This window comes from Anolis sagrei, chromosome 6 (genome assembly GCF_037176765.1).
Source record: "Anolis sagrei isolate rAnoSag1 chromosome 6, rAnoSag1.mat, whole genome shotgun sequence".
Lineage (NCBI taxonomy): Eukaryota > Metazoa > Chordata > Lepidosauria > Squamata > Dactyloidae > Anolis > Anolis sagrei.
The window spans coordinates 56,169,378-56,194,333 of NC_090026.1; the positions used below are offsets into that span (position 1 = coordinate 56,169,378).

The window sequence follows — 24,956 nt, forward strand, 5'->3', positions numbered from 1 at the left end:
CAGGTGGTCAGTGGTTTGCTCTTCTCCACACTCGCATGTCGAGGATTCCACTTTGTAGCCCCATTTCTGAAGGTTGGCTCTGCATCTCGTGGTGCCAGAGCACAGTCTGTTCAGCGCCTTCCAAGTCGCCCAGTCTTCTGTGTGCCCAGGGGGGAGTTTCTCATTTGATATCAGCCATTGGTTGAGGTTCTGGGTTTGAACCTGCCACTTTTGGACTCTCGCTTGCTGAGGTGTTCCAGCGAGTATCTGAAGGTTAATGTTATAGAAGTGGGCGGAGGGAGAGAAAGCTGGCTTTTTCATCAGTGTATATATATTTTCCCCCTCAATGCAAGCCTTATGTTTCTACTTCTTCATCCAACTTGAATGTATTTATTTATTTATTTACAGTATTTATATTCTGCCCTTCTCACCCTGCAGGGGACATCCTGTGCTGGCCTATGACCGAAATAAATGATTTGAATGTACATATACATGGCAAACATTCAGTGCCATAGACACACAACACATATAGACAGACACTCAGAGACACACAACATATATAGACAATTTCATTTGAACAGTCTCCAAATTTGGGAACAGTATAATCGAGATTACAGCTGTGCTGGAGAAGCAGAAATATATATGATAATATTGTGAAGATGGAATGGTATTCATGTTTAATAATTACACACAAAATAAAACATTAATGGTGATTCATTTAGGCTGTAACAAACACATACACTGAGGGAATTTGGAAACTATGGGAAATTATATAGGGATGTTACATACTAAAGTAGTTGTAACTGTAGGTGTTGACAAGAGTGAGTAGGAAGTGGTAGCAGTAGTAGGAAGCATAAATGATAAGAGGAGACAAAAGTAGTAAGAATAGCCTGGGGTTTTAATCTAGTGAACCTGAACTAGGCAGGAAATAGAGACAAAGAAAAAAAGACAGGGAAATACTAGTAGCTTTAGTTTGATGGATCATTGTAAGTGGAAAACTGAATCAATTAAAAATTTCAAACTTTTTTTCCAGTGGAGAAAGGAAATACAGTCAGCCCTCCTCATTTGTGGATTTGATTTGTGTGGATTTTGATTATTCATAGATTTGATTAAAGTGACTCTAGGGCCCTGTCTACACTGTCATATAATGCAGTTTGAAACTGCATCATATGGTTTATGTGGACTCAAATAAGGCAACTCAATGCAGCTAAACTGCATTATATGAGTTTACACCCAGGGGTCCTCAAACTAAGGCCCGTGGGCTGGATATGGCCCTCCAATGTCATTTACCTGGCCCTCGCTCAGGGTCAACCTAAGTCTGAAACAACTTGAAACAAAAACAACAACAACAACAACAACAATCCTATCTCATAAACCAAAAGCAGGCCCACACTTCCCATTGAAATACTAATAAGTTTATATTTGTTAAAATTGTTCTTCATTTTAATTATCGTATTGTTTTTAAGTGGGAGATTTTTTGCACTACAAATAAGATGTGTGCAGTGTGCATAGGAATTCATTCATGTTTTTTTCAAATTATAATCTGGTCCTCCAACAGTTTGAGGGACCGTGACCTGGCCCTCTGTTTAAAAAGTTTGAGGACCCCTGGTTTACACCAGTGGTTCTCAACCTGATTTCAATGCAATCACCGCTGCCCTCGCAGTGGGCCACTTCACGTCTTCAATCTGATGAAGCATACTAAAAACTTTATCACATAAGTCAGGCAAGCTGGCATTGCAGCTGGACTGTCACTTTCGTCACAGAAGCCACTGAAACTATTTCAAAGCAATCACTGCTGCCCTGCAGTGGGCTGCAAGAACGAAAATCCAGTCCACGAACCTCCTTCCTCTTTATTTTATTTTATTTTATTTTATTTCCATTCCTTTCTGCAGAGCTAACCAGCCCCGACCCTTTTGATACTAATATTAGAGAGTGGTCCCTTGCCAAAGTGGTCCCTGGTCAAAGTGGTTCCCTTTTAAGTGGGCCCTGATCAAAAAAAGTTGCAAACTACTGGTCTACACTGACCATATAATGCAGTTTCAAATTGTATTAAATGGCAGTGCAGATGGAGTCTAGCAATCTCTATGATCAATCTTCAACAGATGTTGACAATCCTAGTTCATCCCAGGTTCCTAGGGATACAACTTCTCTAGAAATGTCTAGGACTTCCTATGCAGTGGCCACAGTATCTGCTAGGATTGGGCCCAAAACAGTTTGACTGAAAGTGATTTGTAATATTCAGTGTTCCATTTTGTGTGATCCCCTGAAAATAGAACAGGGGGGAGGGAACCGAAAAGCTCGACAAAATAGATCAAGAGAGCTGGATTTATTGTCTAATGGAGAAGATGGTGTTAAGTCTGCACTATACCTGAGGCAGGGGTCAGCCGCAAGGCTCCTGGAGAAGATCCTGCAGCGTCTTTTCTCCAGGGTCTGGAGAACAAGCCCTATGAGGAGCGGCTTAGGGAACTGGGCATGTTTAGCCTGAAGAAGAGAAGGCTGAGAGGAGATATGATAGCCATGTATAAATATGTGAGAGGAAGCCACAGGGAGGAGGGAGCAAGCTTGTTTTCTGCTTCCTTGGAGACTAGGACGTGGAACAATGGCTTCAAACTACAAGAGAGGAGATTCCATCTGAACATGAGGAAGAACTTCCTGACTGTGAGAGCCATTCGGCAGTGGAACTCTTTGCCCCGGAGTGTGGTGGAGGCTCCTTCTTTGGAAGCTTTTAAGCAGAGGCTGGATGGCCACCTGTCAGGGGTGATTTGAATGAAATATTCCTGCTTCTTGGCAGGGGGTTGGACTGGATGGCCCACGAGGTCTCTTCCAACTCTTTGATTCTATGATTCTATGATTCCCCAGCAGTAGAAAAGTTCCCTAGGCTCCTCCTCCAGAGAGGCCTCTGCTGAGAACTCACTTTTCCAGCAGCACTTGCATGGGTTGGGCATTGAAAAGTGTTTTGAGTTCCTCTCAGAGCATGATGGGAGTTGAAGTTTCTCTCTCTCTCAGCCAATAAAAGACCTGGTTGTGTCCATGCTCTGATTGATTGAGAATGGACATAACTGGCAACTACAATTCCCAGAACTCTCTCTTGAATTTTGTCTTATTTTAAAAAATTTGATGGTAAAAACTTAAAACAATTCTAAAAAATCAGTAGATTGGTGAATTGTTCTGAAACTTGACAAGTCTGCAGTTGTAAATGGGGTCTAAACCTGAGGTATGTTTCATGCAGATAAGCCTTAAAATGACTGAGGATTGAGCCTTTACATTTTCCCATTTTAGCCAATGGGCTGAATCTTTGCCGAATAAAAATGGCAACACTTCTTCCGATTCAAGTGACTTCCCGGTAAACAGAATGAGGGGTTACTCAAAAATGACGCCAAAGGGCATGCCTTTTGGCCAAATGGCACACATCCAGTCTACACTGGCTTCAGACTGGAACCGAAGCCAGGAATGTTTATTTTTCTTAACCAGTCCACTGAAATGTGCTGGTGCTTACCTTCATTTTTATTCGGAATCACTGCTGGACTATGGCAGGACTCAGAAAATGAGAACAAAGGGGTGGAAAGCAAGAATTCTCATGGAAATTATGTGGTTTGCCTCTCGGAGGAGTACTTCTGGCCAGCTGTATTTTGGCGTTTTTTAAAATGTGTATCAGGGCTATTGGTGTCCTGACAAGCACTCCACATTTTTCCATCTTAGTTTCAAGATCAGCATGAGGTATACTGTGATTGGCTGCAGAGCATTATCTGCCTTATTTCAGACTTTTTGTTTTGTTTTGTTTTTTAGTACACTCTCTCCAGCTTTGGGGATGCGTGTTTTGTAGACATTAGGCATGGTTAGGTCCAGTCGGAACTTTCATTATTCGGAATAAAGTCGGAAATTTCCTTTTTGAAGCAATTTTGACGTTTTTAAGAAAACCGGGATGCCCCTTTGCCATTTCGAAGCTTTTTCACCATTTTTTAAACGACTCATGTAGTGAGTCGGAAATTATTCAATGATTCAGCTTCCCCTTTATAACTCGCTTCTGTGACTTTAAAACTGGCTGGCTTTAATGGCTTGAGGTAGAAGCGGGGCAAATTCATGCTTCTCCCTTATAACTCGCCATTAAATCCGGCCAGTTTTAAAGTCACAGAAGCGAGTTATAACCCACTCCTGGAGTAAAACAACTACTTTCAATGCAATGAAACAGGAAATAACACTTTCAAACTATTAAAGATTTGGAAGTCTCGGAAGGTTCGAAAAGTTTTGAACTTTTTTTTCTGTGAAAATAGGAATTGACTTTAGAATTGAACCACCAGCACCCCCTACATCCGAAACGAGTTTTGAACCAATTTTTCTTGGATCAAACAAGCCTAGTAGACATGCCATCCCCAAATCAGCTTCAAGTTGCATTATATGGCCTGTACAGAACTGCCTTTAGCCATAAAACTCTAAATAATTTTGGGCTAAGATGTTTGAAAGGCTGCATATTCCAATGTTTATTTATTTATTTATTTATTTATTATTTGAACTTATATGCCGCCACTCCCCTGGGGCTTGGAGCGGCTTACAAGAATGGCTAAAATTTAACAAAATTTAAAAGCAATTTAAAACCATTTAATAACAGCATTATCAAACATTAAAAGCCTGTCGAAACAGGTATGTCTTACATGCCCTGTGGAAAGCTGGTAAGTCCCGCAAGGCATGGACTTCAGGTGACAGTATTCCAGAGTGATGGTGCCACTGCTGTGAAGGCTCTGTGTCTGGTTGCTGTTAGACACAAGGTCTTGACACTGGGAATTTCCAACAAATCTTGGTCCTCAGAACGGAGGGACCTCTGGGGTTAGTAGGGGGTGAGGCGGGCCCTCAGGTACATCGGCCCCAGACCATGCAAGACCTTAAAGGTGAGTACCATCACTTTGAAAGTGATCTGGTGCTCAATTGGTAACCAATGCAGCTGCAGTAAGATTGGTGTTATGTGGCATCTCATCGGAATTCCCGCAAGAAGCCGAGCAGCTGCATTTTGTACCAACTTGAGCTTCCGGATCACCGACAGAGGAAGGCCAATGTAGAGGGCGTTACAGTACTCCAGTCTTGAGATGACCCTATGTGAGCACTAAATTCAGGATGAAAGGAAAAGAGTGCCCCCATAATTTAGAAAAATGTTTTGTAGGGATATAAGACTGGATCTTTGTAGTTTTGACATTATCTCCCTTTCTCTTTCTTAAGTTTTCATCAGTCTTTAGTGTGGGTTAAAATTATATTATCATTACAGTGGATTGCTTAATTCTAGTCTTTGTCTTATTGTATAAAATTGGAATCTAATGCTCAAACTGTTTTTTTTTAATGTGTTTTGAACATTTTATGCTTTTCTATTTGTAAAGACACAAAATTCCGATTAAAAAGCCCACTTTTCATTTTCAAAAATGCTTGTTCACAACGAAAGGATGTGGCTCAATGTAATTAAGTATTTCTTTGTTTGCCCATACGTGACAGGAAATGTTTTATAACATCCTGGCTCATTTGTGTGGATGGCAATGTTGAGCAAACTCAGCTGATGCCCATATAATGAATTGCTGTGATATTCGATAAGAATATATTTAGACTACACTTGAGGTTACTCAGCTAGCAAGTTATCTCTGCTCCACAAGCAAGTCACGTCTGTATCTAACATTCCAAAGTGTTGAGCCATTGCTCAGGTTGCAATTAAACATACAAACATGCTGTACTACAAGTTGTTTTGTCTTACTCTCCTATCTGGTTCAGAATATCTTTCTATTATTGCATGCATGCATCCATTGCCTGTCTGTTTGAGCCTTGCAGAATCTGTAAATTTGTGGTTGTGAATTTCCATAGGGAGCAGGCCTGTAGCGAGGGGGTGGTTTTAGGGGTTCAACCCCCCCCCCGAAATGTTTCAGATTTTTTTAAAAAACCTGGTTTACTCATGAATTTTATCTGGTTAACCAAATCCCCATGCTAAGTCTATGAGATGCAAAAAATTAAGACTCCCTCCAGAACTGCAAGCACTATCTCAAGCAAATATTGATAATTTATTCACACTGTCATTACTTACAGCAATAGCCAATGTAGCGAAGCAACTAAGTTGGGTGTGTGTGTGTGTTGAATGCATTAAGGAGGCCAGACTTGGTGGAGGTGGTTGACAGGTGCGGAGCTGCAGACTACTGAAGGTTGCTCTGCCCCCTGCTGTGCTCTTTGCTTCAGCGTGAGCTAGGAGCCAGGTTTCAACCCCCCCCCCTTGAAATTTTCAACCCTCCCCAAAATTTTCAACCCCCCCTGAAATTGTCAACCATCCCCGAATTTTTTTTCTGGCTACGGCCCTGATAGGGAGGCAATATTATCCCCCTTTTAGAGACCATTGAAAGCAAATTTGACAAAGCTTTCTGGAAGGAGGGAACTTGATTCTTCAACAAAATTCGCAGTGGTGTAAAAAGAGCAGACTGTAAGCCCTCGCTCTTGTGTTTGGGGGCGGGGGGAGCTATTGTTGTACAGTAGAATGACACACAGTTGAATTCAGAAATAACATAAAAGGTGGATAGTTTGTGCCTTGGCACTTCATGCCTTCCATCTGATGAAGCATACTAAAGTCAGGCAAACTGACATTGCAGCTGGACTGTCACTTTCTTCACAGAAGCCACTGAAACTATTTCAAAGCAATCACTTTTAAGGAGCCCCCGGTGGCACAGTGGGTTAAACCCCTGTGCCGGCAGGACTGAAGACCAACAGGTCGCAGGTTCGAATCCGGGGAGAGGCGGATGAGCTCCCTCTATCAGCTCCAGCTCCTCATGCGGGGACATGAGAGAAGCCTCCCACAAGGATGATAAAAAACATCAAAATCATCCGGGCGTCCCCTGGGCAACGTCCTTGCAGATGGCCAATTCTCTCATACCAGAAGCGACTTGTAGTTTCTCAAGTCGCTCCTGACACGATAAAAAAAAAACTTTTAATTATGTGCAAAACATGACCTTCCTATTCTTTACTAAGGTTTGAAATTCTGGAAGAGAAATGGAGATGAGCTGGCCCATTGTAGCTGTGCTGGAGTTAGGAAGAGCCAGGATCTGTCAGTAGGTGTGCAACAGTTTTGGGGGAGGATATTTGTGACCACCTTGTGACAGATCCAGCAATCATTATTATTGACTTAATAGGATTACATGTATTTGATTGATTCTATATTTGATTTACTAAAAGCATTCCCATTTCTTCTCTTTCAACAGATGCACGAAACATTTCACAATTCTGTATTAAGGCATAAATACAGAGGCTCACGGCTTGTCAGGGTGAGGTATGTAAACCTATAATCCATGGCAAAGTCTCATCCCTTTCTCAGCAAAGGTCATGGGTGTTATCACCATTGTGTATATGTGTTAACATTTGTTCAGTTAGTTCTGTGCTTGATCACAGATAAATAATTGAGTTCTTTACTTGGGAAATAAGGCACCTTCATCTCAGTTAATGCACAAAATTATTACAATTATACATTTTACCAAATATTTGTAAAGGCCACATTATATTCCTTCATGGTTAAGCAACAAAACAAGGGAGAATGAATAAATCCATAAACCAACTGTGATGCTAAACAGAACCATTAGTATTTCAGTAATAATAATTAGTTTTTCTATACCGGAGTTATATGGTGCTTCCATATTGCTCAAAATGATGGATCATGTTGCATTTGGGACAACATATAAAGGGAAAGCCCACATCATTGGTGGGGGATGGGGTGGCCATCAGGCCTGTAGCGAGGGGGTGGTTTTAGGGGTTCAATCCCCCCCCCCGAAATGTTTCAGATTTTTTTTAAAAAACCTGGTTTACTCATGAATTTTAACTAGTTAACCAAATTCCCATGCTAAGTCTATGAGATGCAAAAAAAAAAAAAATTAAGAGTCCCTCCAGAACTGCAAGCACTATCTCAGGCAAATACTGACAATTTATTCACACTGTCATTACTTGCAGCAATAGCCGATGTAGCGAAGCAACCAAGTTGGGGGGGGGGGGTGTTGAATGCTCTCATTAAGGAGGCCAGACTTGGTGGAGGTGGTTGACAGGGGTGGAGCTGCAGGCTATTGAAGGCTGCTCTGCCCCCTGCTGTGCTCTTTGCTTCAGCGCCGTGAGCTGAAGGCAGGTTTCAACCCCCCCCCCCCCGTGAAATTTTCAAACCCCCCCCCCCCCCGGAAAATTTCAACCCCTCCCAAATTTTTTTTCTGGCTACGGCCCTGGTGGCCATACATCCCAGCTGGGCCGATAAGTTCTCTGCATGAGTGATCATGGCCAGTGTTACCCTTCCCTCCCTGCCCCCATTTTACCCGAGAAACAAAGACACAGCCTGCTTACCTTTGCTGGAGGCTTCCCTGTAGCTCCATCATGCTCTGTGATCCCAGATGTCTGTTTCCACCATACCTGCAAATATCTTTTAATCTGAGTGTAAATTACATTAATAATAATAATAATAATAATAATAATAACAATAATAATTTTATTTCTTACCTGCCTCCCCTCGTGGGTCAAGGAGAGGCAGGTATCTTCCAGAAGGTTATTCCACAGTCTTCGGGAGGCTTATAAGGTCGTCTGGGTAGTAGGCCAGAGTAGCCAACCCCCAGAGGACCTAAGTGTTCAGGACAGATTGTACAGGAGAAGGGCTTTAAACATTAAATGGTTTACTCTGGGTTACTCCAAATTACCTTGGGTACATTGATCAGATGCCGCAGGCAAATGTGCCATCTACACTGCATTTTCTAGTAGTTTAGATGGGCCCACATCTTCCAGTTTCTATCGATCCCACCAATCCTCACCAGTGGGAATAATAGTTCATCAGTATGGAGGACTACATTTGAGATGAACAATTGTTGTTTGTGATGAACAAACTTAATTACAAGATTCAGCCAGTCGCTTTATCCGATTTCATTTCTTGATCCTAAGACAAAGTCTCCAACAGTGTTTGGATCTGTTCTGTTTTATATTTTTTGCTTACCAGCTACCTATAATTATGAACTTGTCCTGTTTAGGTGTGTGATCAATTTCCTCCTGTTTTCGAGTGTAGTATCTTTCAGTTTCTGCTTCTACTACTTCTGTAGTTGGAGTATAAATGTGAATCTTGGTTATATTTATTATTTGAACTTGGATATGGATAGGTTTTCCCTCATGGCTTATTAATATGATTCAGTCAGACTCTGTATTATATCTCCTGACTATATTACTCTTCACTATTATCTCCTGACTATATTACTCCTCACACCTCTTATTTAATTTCATTTCCGGAGTGTATAATTCTGTCCAATCCCTCTCCACTTCAGCTTACTCACTCTAAATATTGCATTGTTTTTTACATTCTATTTCACATTAATACTTTTCACATTTGATATTTTTTTCCAAAATGTTTTTTTTTATCAAGACCTCATTATACAAATACAGAAAGAAACTAACCTCGGATAGGGGTATTACTTGAAACCATGTTTATTTGTTTTGGTCAATGAACTTCTTCTGAGATGGGAGAAATTATTAATGACTGTTTGTTCATTGATGGGTCTATAGCCATTGTGTGTATATATCTATATATATAAAAATGCTCTGTGCGTAATGAGTACCTTAAAAACAAAAAAACCAATGAACCAAATCACACCAAATTTGGCAACAAAACATCTCACAACACAAGGAGTGGCCCCCACTCAAAACATTACGATTTGTCATTTGGGAGTTGTAGTTGTTGGGATTTATAGTTTACTTACAATCAAACAGCATTACAAACTCCACCAATGATGGAATTGAACCACACTTGGAACACAGGACTCCCATGACCAACAGAAAACACTGGAAGGGTTTGGTGGGCACTGACTTTGAGTTTGGGAGTTGTAGTTCTCCTCCATCCAGAATGCACTGTGGACTCAAACAATGAGGGATCTGGACCAAACTTGGCACGAATAGTCCATATGCCCAAATATGAACACAGATGGAGTTTGGGGGAAATAGACCTTGATATTTAGGAGTTGTAGTTACTGGGATTTATAGTTCACGTACAATCAAAGAGCATTCTGAACCCCACCAACGACATAATTGGGGCAAACTTCCCACACAGAACCCCCATGACCAACAGAAAATACTGTGTTTTCTGGTGGTCTTTGGTGACCCTTCTGACACTACCCTGGTGACCCCGCCTCCCGGGTCTTGACTTCCCAGGTTGAGAAATGCTACTTTAAGGCCATCCAGTCCAACTCCCTTCACCAGGGCAAGAAAACATAACCAAAGCCCTCTTGACAAAGGGCCATCCAGCCATTCACACACACACATATATGTATATGACAGATGCAGTATCATAGATCTGAAAGTGACCCCTAAAGAAGGGCAATATGTTGCATATTCTAGAGTAGGCAAACCAGACAATCTCCACATAAACACTGATAAAGAAACAGAAAGAAATACTGTTTACCCACAAGCATAAAGAAATTACATCTATTAGAAACCAACATTTCTCATTACTTTATTTTCCAGATCACCAGACTGGGCCACAGCAACACGTTGCAGGGGACTGCTAGTATATTATACAAATACTGTAGTAAAACCAGTGATTACATTAAAAACTAAACATTAACAATCTAATTCCCCACCCACTTCCCTCTATAAACTCTATCTATTAGAAAAGGAAAGATATAAAAAGCAACTAACGTTAATATATTCCCACCTCCTAACTTAAATAATAAAAATATTATCTTATAATCTTCTCTATTTCCACTTTACAGACTCATTATTGTATATGCATCTCCAAAACCCATAGGACCTTTGGCATGACTCTGTGGGCCAACTATATATTTAAAATCTCCATGCCTTCGCAAGAACACCTTCTCTTAGTGAAAGGTTTATATTCCCTTTTTAAACAGAAGCTTGTGCACAATTATGGCATTTATACAGCACTTTATATAAGCCCTTAATAGCCATATTTGACAAGTCATTGTCATGTTACCCTGTAGTAACACTAAACCAGTGCCTTAGTTTTAATCTGGAGATGAACATTAACACAGTCAATTGTGGATATGAATAACTTTGGAGGTGGCCTGCTTAAATTAATGTTCTCTATCAATGTTATACTATTGGCTGAAGTACTTTTTATTTATTTATTTATTTATTTATTTATTTCGAGGTTTTATATACCGACCCTCTCACCTTCAAAGAGGGATTCGGACCGGTTCACAACATGTGTTAACATACAAAAAATATACAGTAACAACACAATGCCACTTCATTACACGATTAAAATATCAGCACCATACACATTAAAACATTATCATCCCAGTTAAAAGAGCCAAATGGTCCGACACCATCACAATCCCATTCATCATCCTCCTTTCATGTGGGCAAAGAATTAAATCAGTTGTCAAATGCCGCATTCCACAACCAGGTCTTTGTTAGTTTCCTGAACGTCATGAGGGAGGGGGCAGTTCTAATCTCTAATGGCAGGGAGTTCCAAAGTTGAGGGGCCACCATCGAGAAGGCCCTGTCCCTCGTCCCCACCAGCCGTGTTTGTGCAGGCGGAGGGACCGAGAGCAGGGCCCCTCCAGACGATCTTAGTGGTCTTGATGGTTCGTAGGGGAGAATACGTTCGGAGAGGTAAACAAAGCAATCGGCATTTAGGCCAGCTGTTTCTCTAGTGCCAGAAATGGTCTGGCAGTCCACAAATCTGTTTCAATAAGAGAGATGCATGTTTCCTATAGCCAGGTTCAACCAGCAGCTTGGCTACAGCATTTGGACCTGTTAAAATTTCTGGGCACTTTCGAAAGACAAAGAGTGCTTTACAGTAAACCAATTGGAATGCGTCCAAGACATGTGTCATCATAGACAGATCTTACATTTCCAGGAATAGAGCAATTAGCTCACTACTTTTATCTAAAAACTGGGCATCCAGGTTTAGCTCTGAATTCAGGAGTACACTAAAGCTGCAGATCTGAGAGTTCAAGGGGACTGCAACCATATCTAGTAGGGATGGTTAGATTTGGTCGGAATTTTTGTAATTTGGAATAAATTCGGAAAGATTTGCTTTTTGAAGTGATTTTGACGTTTTTAAGGAAACCGGAAGTCCCTTTACCCTTCCGAAGTTTTTTCCGCGATTTCTATTACGAAGCAGTGAGTCGGAAATTATTCAGCATTTCCCCGCTTCTGGTCCCTGGCCTTAACTCAAGCCTGGGAAGCCGTTTTAAAGCAGAGTGGATGAATTTCCTCCCTCTCCTCTCCCCTTGCTTCTGTCTGGAGCCTGGCAAGTGCTTTAAAACAGAGTAGATGAATTTCCTCCCTTTGCTTCCCCCCTCCCCCCTCCCCCGTTTCTGGAATAAAACAACCACTTTCAAAGTAAAGACCACCCAATAAAACAGGAAATAACACTTTCAAAAGTTTCAAAAAGTTTTGAACATTTTTTTCTGTGAAAATTGGAATTAAAATCGAACCACCAGCACCCTCTACATCCAAAACAGGTTTTGAACTTCTTCTTTTTTTTTGGATCAAACAAAATGGATCAGTAATTGGTTAAATGGACGAACCCAGAGGGAGCTCACCAATGCTTCCTCTTCATCTTGGAAAGAAGTGACAAGTGGAGTGCCGCAGGGTTCCATCCTGGGCCCGGTCCTGTTCAACATCTTTATTAATGACTTAGATGAAGGGCTAGAAGGCAGGATCATCAAGTTTGCAGACGACACCAAATTGGGAGGGATAGCCAATACTCCAGAGGACAGGAGCAGGATTCAAAACGATCCTGACAGATTAGAGAGATGGGCCAAAACTAACAAAATGAAGTTCAACAGTGACAAATGCAAGATACTCCACTTAGGCAGAAAAAACGAAATTGAAAGATACAGAATGGGAGATGCCTGGCTTGAGAGCAGTACGTGTGAAAAAGATCTTGGAGTCCTCGTGGACAACAAGTTAAACAATGTGATGTGGCGGCAAATGTGATGTGGCGGCAAAAAAAGCCAATGGGATTTTGGCCTGCATCAAGAGGAGCATAGTGTCTATATCTAGGGAAGTAATGCTACCCCTCTATTCCGCTTTGGTTAGACCACATCTGGAATATTGTGTCCAATTCTGGGCACCACAATTCAAGAGAGATATTTACAAGCTGGAATGTGTCCAGAGGAGGGAGACTAAAACGATCAAGGGTCTGGAGAACAAGCCCTATGAGGAGCGGCTTAAGGAGCTGGGCATGTTTAGCCTGAAGAAGAGAAGGCTGAGAGGAGGTAGGATAGCCATGTATAAATATGTGAGAGAAAATCATAGGGAGGAGGGAGCAAACTTGTTTTCTGCTTCCCTGGAGACTAGGACGCGGAACAATGGCTTCAAACTACAAGAGAGGAGATTCCATCTGAACATAGAATCATAGAATCAAAGAATCAAAGAGTTGGAAGAGACCTCATGGGCCATCCAGTCCAACCCCCTGCCAAGAAGCAGGAATATTGCATTCAAATCACCCCTGACAAATGGCCATCCAGCCTCTGCTTAAAAGCTTCCAAAGAAGGAGCCTCCACCACACTCCGGGGCAGAGAGTTCCACTGCTGAACGGCTCTCACAGTCAGGAAGTTCTTCCTCATGTTCAGATGGAATCTCCTCTCTTGTAGTTTGAAGCCATGGTTCCGCATCCTAGTCTCCAAGGAAGCAGATAACAAGCTTGCTCCCTCCTCCCTGTGGCTTCCTCTCACATATTTATACATGGCTATCATATCTCCTCTCAGCCTTCTCTTCTTCAGGCTAAACATGCCCAGCTCCCCAAGCCGCTCCTCATAGGGCTTGTTCTCCAGACCCTTGATCATTTTAGTCGCCCTCCTCTGGACACATTCCAGTTTGTCAATATCTCTCTTGAATTGTGGTGCCCAGAATTGTACACAATATTCCAGATGTGGTCTAACCAAAGCAGAATAGAGGGGTAGAATTACTTCCTTAGATCTAGACACTATGCTCCTATTGATGCAGGCCAAAATCATCAAAGGAAGAACTTCCTGACTGTGAGAGCCGTTCAGCAGTGGAACTCTCTGCCCCAGAGTGTGGTGGAGGGGGTTGGGCTGGATGGCCCATGAGGTCTCTTCCAACTCTTTGAGTCTATGATTCTATTATTCTAAATCAGTTCCAGCCACCTGTGGCTGCTATCCAACCACTGTGCTGGTTTGGAGCCACACAATGCAGTCATCATCCAGCTCCTAAAATATGTTAATTTATTCAAGCTTCTTTCTGCCATAATAGAGATAGCAGAATAAATAGCAAACAGCAATTTATTACCAAGAAAGGGTGTCACTGATTTTACCTGTCACTAGCTCACAGGAAGGATGTGTTGTGGTATTTGAAGAGGTGTGCCTGAAGAACTGGCCTTAATTTGTGTATGTGGTGCAGCACAGGAAGAAAGGGTGGGGCAAGGGTGAGGAGAGGAGGGGAAAGACTGTGGAAAGTTCCGGGGAACACCCATGATAAAGCCAATGAGATAATAAATTAGACGGATTTAATTGTGATCTTTACTTCAGTTAATAGCGTGGCGACACCTTTGGATGTTAGAGCTGCATTTTAAATGCTTTAAAATCAAGACACTGCTTTCTGAGTTTGCAGGTGCATGTGTATATCATGTGCTTATTCAACATCTGATGGCTTTTAGGGAGGAGAATTATTTTCATGGGAAAAATATTCCCATTGAATTTGCACAGAATGACAAGGATGTTTTACCAGATGATTGTCTGAGTATTTATTTATTTATTTATTTATTTACTATACTTATATACCGCTGTATCTCAAGCCCGAGGGCGACTCACAGCGGTTCACAAACAGTAAAGACAATAAAAACAGCAATAGTTCCATACAACAATGACAGTTAACTTACACATTTTCCATTAATAACTAATAAGCAATCCCAATACACAACTATTACAAAAAACCCATAACCAATCGCCTCATCATCCATGCATTATCCAAGTTCGTCGTCCATTGTTCCATTCCTATGTTCGGTTACCAGATTGCACTAAATTACTCAAACACCTGCACAAACATCCAGGTCTTCAACTTTCTTTGGAATGCCATGAGAGATGGTGCCAACCTAATGTCTGTAGGAAGGGCGTTCCACAGCCGAGGAGCCACCACCGAGAAGGCCCTATCTCTCGTCCCCGCCAACCGTGTTTGGGAGGCCGGCGGGATCGAGAGCAGGGCCTCCCCAGAAGATCTCAAAGTCCTGGTGGGTTCATAGGCCGAGATGCGGTCAGATAGGTATCTTGGGCCGGAACGTTTAGGGCTTTATAGGCCAATACCAACACCTTGAATTGAGCCCGGTAGCAAATCGGCAGCCAGTGGAGCTGGCGCAACAGGGGGGTTGTGTGCTCCCTGAGCTCCGCTCCTGTTAGAATCATGGCTGCCGCGCGTTGGACTAATTGCAGCTTCCGGGCCGTCTTCAGGGACAGCCCCACGTAGAGAGCATTGCAGTAGTCTAGGCGGGATGTGACAAGAGCGTGGACTACCGTGGCCAAGTCAGTATATTTACACATGCAATTCTTCATTTGTGCTATAGGCAATATGGGATGAACTGGTTTCAACAGTACATTTGTATGCTAGTAGGAGTCAGGGGGACAGCTTTAAATTGGCTGTCCTCCTTTCTTCACAACCGTGGAAGCGAGTGGAGAGGGGAGGCCTGGTCTCTGAGAGGTCCCCTCTATCTTGTGGGGTTCCTCAGGGGGCCATTCTCTCCCCTCTGTTGTTTAACATCTATATGCAACCACTTGCTCAGTTGGTTCGAGGTTTTGGGCTTGAGTGTTACCAGTACGCTGATGACACTCAGCTTGTGCTGAAGATGGAAGGCTGACCGGACTCTGTACCCGATTGTTTCCATCAGTGCCTCGAGGCCGTTACTGGATGGCTGCATGCCAGTAGGTTTATTTATTTATTTATTATTTATTTACGACATTTATATGCCGCCCTTCTCACCCCAAAGGGGACTCAGAGCGGCTTACAAGTCATAAGTACATACAACATACTACATAATACATAACTAACATAGTACTATTACATCATTCATAACACTAGTACTACATAATATTACATTATTGCTAGGTTGAGGGTAAATCCAGCAAAGACGGAGATCCTATGGCTGGGTGGACCGGGCAGTGGGGACATCCATCTGCCCACCCTGGATGGCGAGGCATTACGCCCGTCATCATTGGTAAAGAGTCTGGGAGTCCTTTTGGACTCTCTGCTGACGATGGAGGCCCAGGTCTCTGCCGTTAGCAGAACTGCCTTTTTTCATCTGCAGCAGGCTAGACAGCTGGCCCCCTACCTGTCCAGGGATGACCTAGCTACGGTGATCCAGGCTATGGTCATCTCAAGACTGGACTACTGTAACACCCTCTACATTGGCCTTCCTCTGTCGGTGATCCGGAAGCTCAAGTTGGTACAAAATGCAGCTGCTCGATTTCTTGCGGGAATTCCGATGAGATGCCACATAACACCAATCTTACTACAGCTGCATTGATTACCAATTGAGCACCGGATCACTTTCAGAGTAATGGTACTCACCTTTAAGGCCTTGAATGGTCTGGGGCCGATGTACCTGAGGGACCGCCTCACCCCCACCAACCCCAGAGAACCCTTCGTTCTGAAGACCAAGATTTGTTGGAAATTCCCAGTGTCAAGACCTTGCATCTAACAGCAACCAGACGCAGAGCCTTTACAGCAGTGGCACCATCACTATGGAATACTCTGCCACCTGAAGTCCGTGCCTTGCGGGACTTATCAGCTTTCCGCAGGGCATGTAAGACATATCTGTTTCGACGGGCCTTTGATCTTTGATTGCTGTTTTTAAATTGTTTTAAATTCTTTTTAAATTGAGTCCAATTTTAGCCTGTTCTTGTAAGCCGCTCCGAGCCCCAGGGGAATGGCGGCATATAAGTTCAAATAAAAGATAAAAAATAAAGGTAATGGTTCATCAGAAATCTTTCTCTACAAGCAACACAGAACAAACATATGAGTGTATGTGCATCTTCAAGTTATGTTATTTATGGCAATCACATCAATTGGTTCTGCCAGTTATTTCCTCTCAAATATAGCTTACAGGCAATAGATTTTGTCTGATCTTGAAAGCCTTAGTTAGTACTTGGATGGGAGACCTCAAAGGGCCAGGCTGGTAGCACAACTGGTTGAACAGCTACAATAAATCATTGCCAACCGAAAGGTGGCAAGTTTGAAGTCGGGGTTCGAAGTTCGAAGTTGGGGTTGAGCACCCAACTGTTAATAGATGTTTAAAAAAATAGCTGTTAAAAAATGCCCAGCTCGTTGTCGATCTATGCAGTTCGAAAACATCTGTGAGCTGCGAGTAGAGGAATTAGGGACTGCTTAAAGCGAGGAGGCTAATTTATGACACCATAAAAAGGCCGGAGAGCAAGGAAGAAATCAAAAGGCTTGACGTCATAGTGGACAAAGCGACAGCTCCCCCTGTGGCCGAATTGAGCAACCTCCAGGAAGAACTGCTGAATGGCCTCTATCTGTCATAGAATCATAGAATCAGAGTTGGAAGAGACTTCATGGGCCATCCAGTCCAACCCCATTCTGCCAAGAAGCAGGAATATTGCATTCAAATCACCCCTGACAGATGGCCATCCAGCCTCTGCTTAAAAGCTTCCAAAGAAGGAGCCTCCACCACACTCCGGGGCAGAGAGTTCCACTGCTGAACGGCTCTCACAGTCAGGAAGTTCTTCCTAATGTTCAGATGGAATCTCCTCTCTTGTAGTTTGAAGCCATTGTTCCGCGTCCTAGTCTCCAAGGAAGCAGAAAACAAGCTTGCTCCCTCCTCCCTGTGGCTTCCTCTCACATATTTATACATGGCTATCATATCTCCTCTCAGCCTTCTCTTCTTCAGGCTAAACATGCCCAGTTCCCTAAGCCGCTCCTCATAGGGCTTGTTCTCCAGACCCTTGATCATTTTAGTCGCCCTCCTCTGGACACATTCCAGCTTGTCAATATCTCTCTTGAATTGTGGTGCCCAGAATTGGACACAATATTCCAGATGTGGTCTAACCAAAGCAGAATAGAGGGGTAGCATTACTTCCTTAGATCTAGACACTATGCTCCTATTGATGCAGGCCAAAATCCCATTGGCTTTTTTTGCCGCCACATCACATTGTTGGCTCATGTTTAACTTGTTGTCCACGAGGACTCCAAGATCTTTTTCACACGTACTGCTCTCGAGCCAGGCGTCCCTCATTCTGTATCTTTGCATTTCATTTTTTCTGCCAAAGTGGAGTATCTTGCATTTGTCACTGTTGAACTTCATTTTGTTAGTTTTGGCCCATCTCTCTAATCTGTCAAGATCGTTTTGAATCCTGCTCCTTTCCTCTGCACTATCCCTCCCAATTTGGTGTCGTCTGCAAACTTGATGATCATGCCTGTCTGTATGTCTTATATGTCAAAAATGGCATTGAATGTTTGCCATGTACATTGTGATCCGCCCTGAGTCCCCTTTGCAGTGAGAAGGGCTAAATATAAATACTGTAAATAATTTATATATATAAAAATGCTCTGTGCATAATGAGTACCTTAAAAACAAAAGAACCAATGAACGAAATCACACCAAATTTGGCAACAAAATGTCTCACAACACAAGGAGTGACCATCACTCAAATAATTATGATTTTGTCATTTGGGAGTTGCAGTTACTGGGATTTATAGTTCATCTATAATCAAAGAGCATTCTGAACTCCACCAATGATGGAATTGAACACAGAACTTGGCACACAGAACTCCCATGACCAACAGAAAATATTGGAAGGGTTTGGTGGGCATTGACTTTGAGTTTGGGAGTTGTAGTTCACCTACATCCAGAGAGCACTGTGGACTCAAACAATGATGGATCTGGACCAAACTTGGCACAAGCACTCAATACACCCAAATATCAACACAGATGGAGTTTCGGGGAAATAGACCTTGACATTTGGGAGTTGTAGTTACTGGGATTTATAGTTCACCTACAATCAAGGAGCATTCTGAACCCAACCAATGATGGAATTGAACCAAACTTGGCACACAGAAACCCCATGACCAACAGAAAATACTGAAAGGATTTGGTGGGCATTGACCTTGAGTTCTGGAGTTGTAGTTCACCTACATCCAGAGGGCACTCTGGATTCAAACAATGATGGATATGGACCAAACTCTACATGAATATTCAATATGCCCAAATGTGAACACAGATGGAGTTTGGGGAAAATAGACTCTTGACATTTGGGAGTTGTAGTTGCTGAGATTTATAGTTCACCTACAATCACAGAGCATTCCGAACCCCACCAAGGATAGAATTGAGCCATACCTCCTAGACAGAACCACAGCAATGCGTGGCAAGGGAAGGCTAGTAAATAAATAAAAATAATATCAGGTTTTGTAGGTTACTTGATTGTTAAAAAGACCTATTCATCGTATGTGATGTATTTTATATTTTGTGAGACATTGAGTTTTGCCGTTTACTCTGCTGTGAACCACTTTGAGTCCCACCCACCCCCACCCCATCCCCCAGGGGTGAGAAAAGTGATATAAAAATGAAATAAATAAACAATTGGTAGTGAATTAGAACTACTCATCTTGATTCAGAATGATACAAGCATTTCTGAATCTATTGTTTTTAAATTTCCTAGGGAAGATCTGGGCTTTTCCTGTGAATTCAGCAAAGCTCACAGACCCAGTCTAGTGAACTGGGTATCTCTGCTGCCAGCAGTCTTTTTAACATCAGTATCTTTTCCTCCCCGTGTTCATACTAGGGATGTAAGTATATCATTTGTTCTTTTCGTAAATGAAAAATTTCAGAGGTTTTTCTCTTGAGTTAGAGTTTAAGGATATTTTTGATTTCATGAATTCTATAGGCAAGGAATACTCAGACTGGGTTTGCCAGTTCCTTCTCCTCAGGGGCGGCTCGTCCATTATGCGAAGTAAGCGGTCGCAGAACACTTTTTTTTGCCATGGGCGCAGAGGCGCCTCTGTAAATGCCCCTCGACTGCCACTTGAGGAGCACCTCCTCAGCTCACAACAGCCCTAGCAGTCCGGGGGAGCCTTGGCTTTCTTGCCTTGCTGCCAGGCGATCCTCTTCCCAAAGGGGCCGGGCCCTTGAGCCTCGCCTTGCCCCTCTCGTTCTTGCTCCACCCGGCCACCGGGTGCGCGACCTGAGCCGGTGCTCAATTGTTCTCCGAGTTCGATCCTTTCCCTTTCCCAATCCCCCGGCGCTCCACCCGCCTCCTCTCCTCTCCCCAATCTGCAGGTGGGCCAAGGGGTGGAGCCGCTGCACGTGGCCCGCTTTAGGTCCGGAGGTGTGTCTGAAGACCCCAGCTTGAGCACCAAAAGTCGCCTCTTCTCCTGACTTTCTCTTCAGCCATTGGGACCAAGAGAGAGAGAGGGAGAGAGACCCTCCGGCTGGAGGTATCTCCCACCTCCACTCCCTCCTTTGTTTTTGCGCATACCTTCAGGAAAGGTGGGCATCTCCACCTCTGTCTCTCTCTCTCTCAGTCCCAATGGCTGAGGAGAAAGTCAGGAGAAGAGGTGATTTTTGGTGCACTCACCGGGGTGTTCAGGCATGCCTCCGGACCCAAAGCGGACCAGGCAAGGGAGCAAGTGGGATGTATAGTTCACCTACAATCAAAGAGCATTCCGAACTCCACCAATGATGGAATTGAACCAAATATGGCACACAGAACTCCCACGACAAACAGAAAATATATATCAACTAGCTGGGCCCTGCCACGCGTTGCTGTGGCCTATAGTAAAACTTATCAAAGTTGAGCTAGATATCTGGACTATTATGTGTGTGCAGCGGCGGGGGGAATGATGGAGCCTGGGGTTGCGTGTGTGTGTGCGGTGGCGGGGGGAGTGGGGTGTGTGTGTGTGTGTGCGGCGGTGGGGGGAGTGATGGAGCGTGGGGTTGCGTGTGTGTGTGCAGCGGCGAGGGAGTGATGGAGCGTGGGGTTGCGTGTGTGTGTGCGGCGGCGGGGGGAGTGATGGAGCATGGGTTGCGTGTGTGTGTGCAGTGGCGGGGGGAGTGGGGTTGCGTGTGTGTGGCGGCGGAGGGAGTGATGGAGCGTGGGGTTGCGTGTGTATGTGCGGCGGCAGGGGGAGTGATGGAGCGTGGGGTTGTGTGTGTGTGTGTGGTGGCGGGGGAGTGATGGAGCGTGGGGTTGCGTGTGTGTGTGTGCGGCAGCGGGGGGAATGATGGAGCCTGGGTTTGCGTGTGTGTGTGCAGCGGCGGGGGGAGTGGGGTTGCGTGTGTGTGTGCGGTGGCGGGGGAAGTGATGGAGCGTGGGGTTGCGTGTGTGTGTGCGGCGGTGGGGGGAGTGATGGAGCGTGGGGTTGCGTGTGTGTGTGCGGTGGTGGAGGGAGTGATGGAGCGTGGGGGTTGTGTGTGTGCGTGCGGTGGCGGAGGGAGTGATGGAGCGTGGGGGTTGTGTGTGTGCGTGCGGCAGGGTGTGTGTGTGTGCGGGAAGCGGCGCGGCGGGGCTTGGAGTGGGCATGGCTTCTGCAGAGGGAACGTTGGCCGGAAGGCTGTGTGCGCGCGCCAGGGAACTTGCGGCTGGGCACCAATGCGCATGCTCAGTTGTTTTGCCATTTTGTGAGTGTGTTGTTGTGTTGTTTTTCATTTTGAGTAGATATGTTTGTACCTTGTGGGTTGTGTTATGGGCATGGAATTTTGGTTAAGTTTCATTGGGGGGTTTGTGAGTTTTGTTGTTTTGCCGTTTTGTGAGTGTGTTGTTGTGTTGTTTTTCATTTTGAGTAGATATGTTTGTACCTTGTGGGTTGTGTTATGGGCATGGGAATTTTGGTTAAGTTTTGTTGGGGGGTTGTGGAGTTTTGCTGTCCGGTTGAACCAACCTAACAGATTTATATATATAGATGATTGGTTGGGGGGCCCCCATCAAAATACTGTTTGCTTACCGTTGAAAATTACCTAGGGCCGCCTCTGCTTCTCCTGAAACATAGCCTACCTACAGTACCTAGTATTGGTGTTCTCTCATCCTAGTTCTAGTATATGGGCAAATAACTTTACAGCAGTTTACCACTTTTCTTGTCAAGAATAAGAACATTTGCAAATATTCTTTCCATGATATGGTCCGACAGTTACCAAGTTGTCTGGATATAGGAGAGCAGAGGTTAGGAGCTGTATCAGTGTTTCCTCACTCTCTGCCAAAATGTGCCTGAGTTTGGAATCCCTCTGCTTTTGTAAATTCTCAGTAGTGGTTTTTCCTGCTCCAAACCCTTCCCAAGTATACTTTGATAATTTTGGGAAATGGAGTGGAAAACTGAGAAAATGAATGCTGTGGCATTGCAGTGTAATGTTAAAGCACAGAGAGGTGAGTGGACTCAGCCCATGAATTTCCAAACAGGAAAAGCTTCTGGCTGAATATCCCATTACATGTATTCTTCATTGCTTTGTTGTTCATTCGTTCAGTCGTCTCCGACTCTTCGTGACCTCATGGACCAGCCCACACCAGACCTCCCTGTCGGCCATCACCACCCCCAGCTCCTTCAAGGTCAGTCATTGCTAGTGTTGATTAAAGGTGGAAATGTTTTTTGAAACTATAATTCCTAGAAAACGCTAGCCAACTAATGGGGGATTGAAAGCTTGGGTTTCATCCCATTTTGCATCATTACAAATTACCTGTGGAAAGATGTGTAAACATAGGCACATTCACTTCTCCTCCTGCCTGAATCAGAAGACTTGCAAAAATAATTGTTGCTGCATTATTTTGCATGGTGCAACTGTGATGTCATCAGTAATATGTTGCAAGTAATTTTGGGTGGGGAAACGAAGCAATTTCTGGGTAATAGACACAAGGAAGACATTCCACAAGTGTAGTGCTTTATGGACATCATTTCTTTCAGTGGGTGTTGTTCATAGCTCTCAAAAGTGTCATTCCCTTCCCATGCATTTTGTCATGCTGAGCAAGAACACAGCATGATTGTGATTTGCAGAGATGTATTATTTCACCACTGGAAGTCTGATACTATCTGTAAAGTAGTTAACAAGAAGAATAACAGTAACATACTACGTCTTAGCAAAAAAAACAACAACATGAGATCCCTTGGAAAAGAAAACAACTGTGATACCAGTGGTGATAAGTCACCTGGGAGAAATTCCAAACAAACCAACAAGTCATTGGGATGAAATTCCCATAGACAGAATTGCAATGCCAGGCCTGCGCGATCAATGAAAAAAAAATTTTAAATACTCATTATGAAATTTGGGGGTGGGGTGGGGGAAAATCATTTCTGAAGTGTTTCTGAAATTGGTTGGGTTCTCAGTGGTGGCCCCTCGGCTATGGAATGCCTTACCGGCAGACATCAGACAGGCACCTTCGTTGCTGGCGTTTCGGAGAAAGGTTAAGACCTGGCTTTATGAACAAGCGTTTGGTTGAACAGTGCAACCAATCAAGGAAGACGGTAAATGGAACATAGGAATGGCACAAGGATTATGAGAACGGATCTGATTTCACTGAGGCGTTATGTTGTGTGCGTTGACTGTCTTGTTCTGTTTGTTAACTGTTGTGGATTGATGTTGTTGATCCTATTTGTCGCACTTGTTGCGTTTTAATTGCACTGACACTGTTGATAATTTGTACCATGTAAACCGCATTGAGTTGCCTGTCTGGGCTGAAATATGCGGTATAGAAATAAAGCAAATAAATAAATAAATAAAATAAATTGGGGTCTGTATCGTAACTATAACAAATTAACTACTTTTTTTGTTACTTATCATTAAGTAGTTGTGCCAATGAAGAAAATTCAGGGGCTCCTTTCTCCCTCATTGTTGGAGCTATTGGCATGAAACTTGCTATGATTGTAGAACACATTTACCACTGTTAGCCCATCAAGTTTCAGAACATTTCACTCATTCATGGATTTTTGGGGAATTTTCAAAATCATTGCAAACAGTTTTTCAAAAAAACTTACAAGAGCCATATCCTTAAAGTTTCTATACAATGACTCAAGATAACAGAGAATCCTTCTCCTCAAGTTTCAGAAATTTTTGAAAATGTTTTTAGAAAATCAGTTTTAAAAGCCACAAGATGTAATTATTTGTAATTTATGTAATGTAATTGGTAACTTAATGTTGTATATTATGTTTTAGATTTTCAGTGTTAGCATTGAATCTCTGCTGTTAGCCGGTATGAGTCCCTCTGCAGAGGTAGAGAAGAGCTAGAGAGGATATAAAAGTTTTAAATAAATAATAATTAATAAACAGCTATCTCATTTAATATTTTTAACCAATAAAACTTCAATTAAAGGATTTATTCCCAGACCAGCACAGTTTTACTTACTAGTCTTGAAGTATCAGTCAGTCCTCCTCTTTGCAGATACAACAATTTATTAGAACTCTGGCTGCTGGTAGGAGAGACAAATCTCTTTCCTATCCTAGTTGGAGCTTTCTGATGCTGAGCAGAATTCTGAGAAATGTAGTTTAGGACAGGGCCTTTTGAATTATCTGCCATAGGATTCCTCATCTTCCCAAACTACATTCCCCAAAATTCTGTGCTCTCTCAGTCTCTTTCCTAGCTCGCTCAGCTCCTCCCACCCTAGGTTGTTGTGGGTTTTTTCGGGCTATAGGGCCATGTTCTAGAAGCATTTCTCCTGACATTTCGCCTGCATCTATGGCAAGCATCCTCAGAGGTAGTGAGGTGTTGCTTTCCTTTCCTCATGGTGATAGGGAACCTATCTCTTCTTAATTTTAAAGAGGAATTGCAACCTTTTTAGCTTTGTCTCACTTGCACTGAAAATGAAACGGACTTCTGAGCATTACGGAATTCAAACAAAAAAGTATTAAATAAGTTTTGATTCTTAAGTTTTTGTGCGGGCACCGCCACCCCCCTGTGTTTCTTAATATCTGTTCATATATAAAAATATACAGAACTTATGAATTGGATGCTACTTACAATTTAAAACGGAAGATTTACACACCCCTAGTCCTTTTTTTTTTTTTGTCGTGTCAGGAGCAACCGCTCCTGTTGTGAGAGAAT

At 43.2% G+C, this 24,956-nt stretch overlaps 1 protein-coding gene across 1 annotated transcript in view; it reads left to right on the plus strand.

The window, feature by feature from the left end:
- Positions 1 to 24,956, plus strand: part of LOC132779644 (transmembrane protease serine 11C-like) — an 83,022-nt gene that overhangs the window by 33,573 nt on the left and 24,493 nt on the right. Inside the window, exon 3 of the mRNA XM_067470132.1 lies at positions 7,191 to 7,258. Coding sequence (XP_067326233.1) covers positions 7,191 to 7,258 — 68 coding nt within the window. The remainder of the gene's footprint in view (positions 1 to 7,190; positions 7,259 to 24,956) is intronic.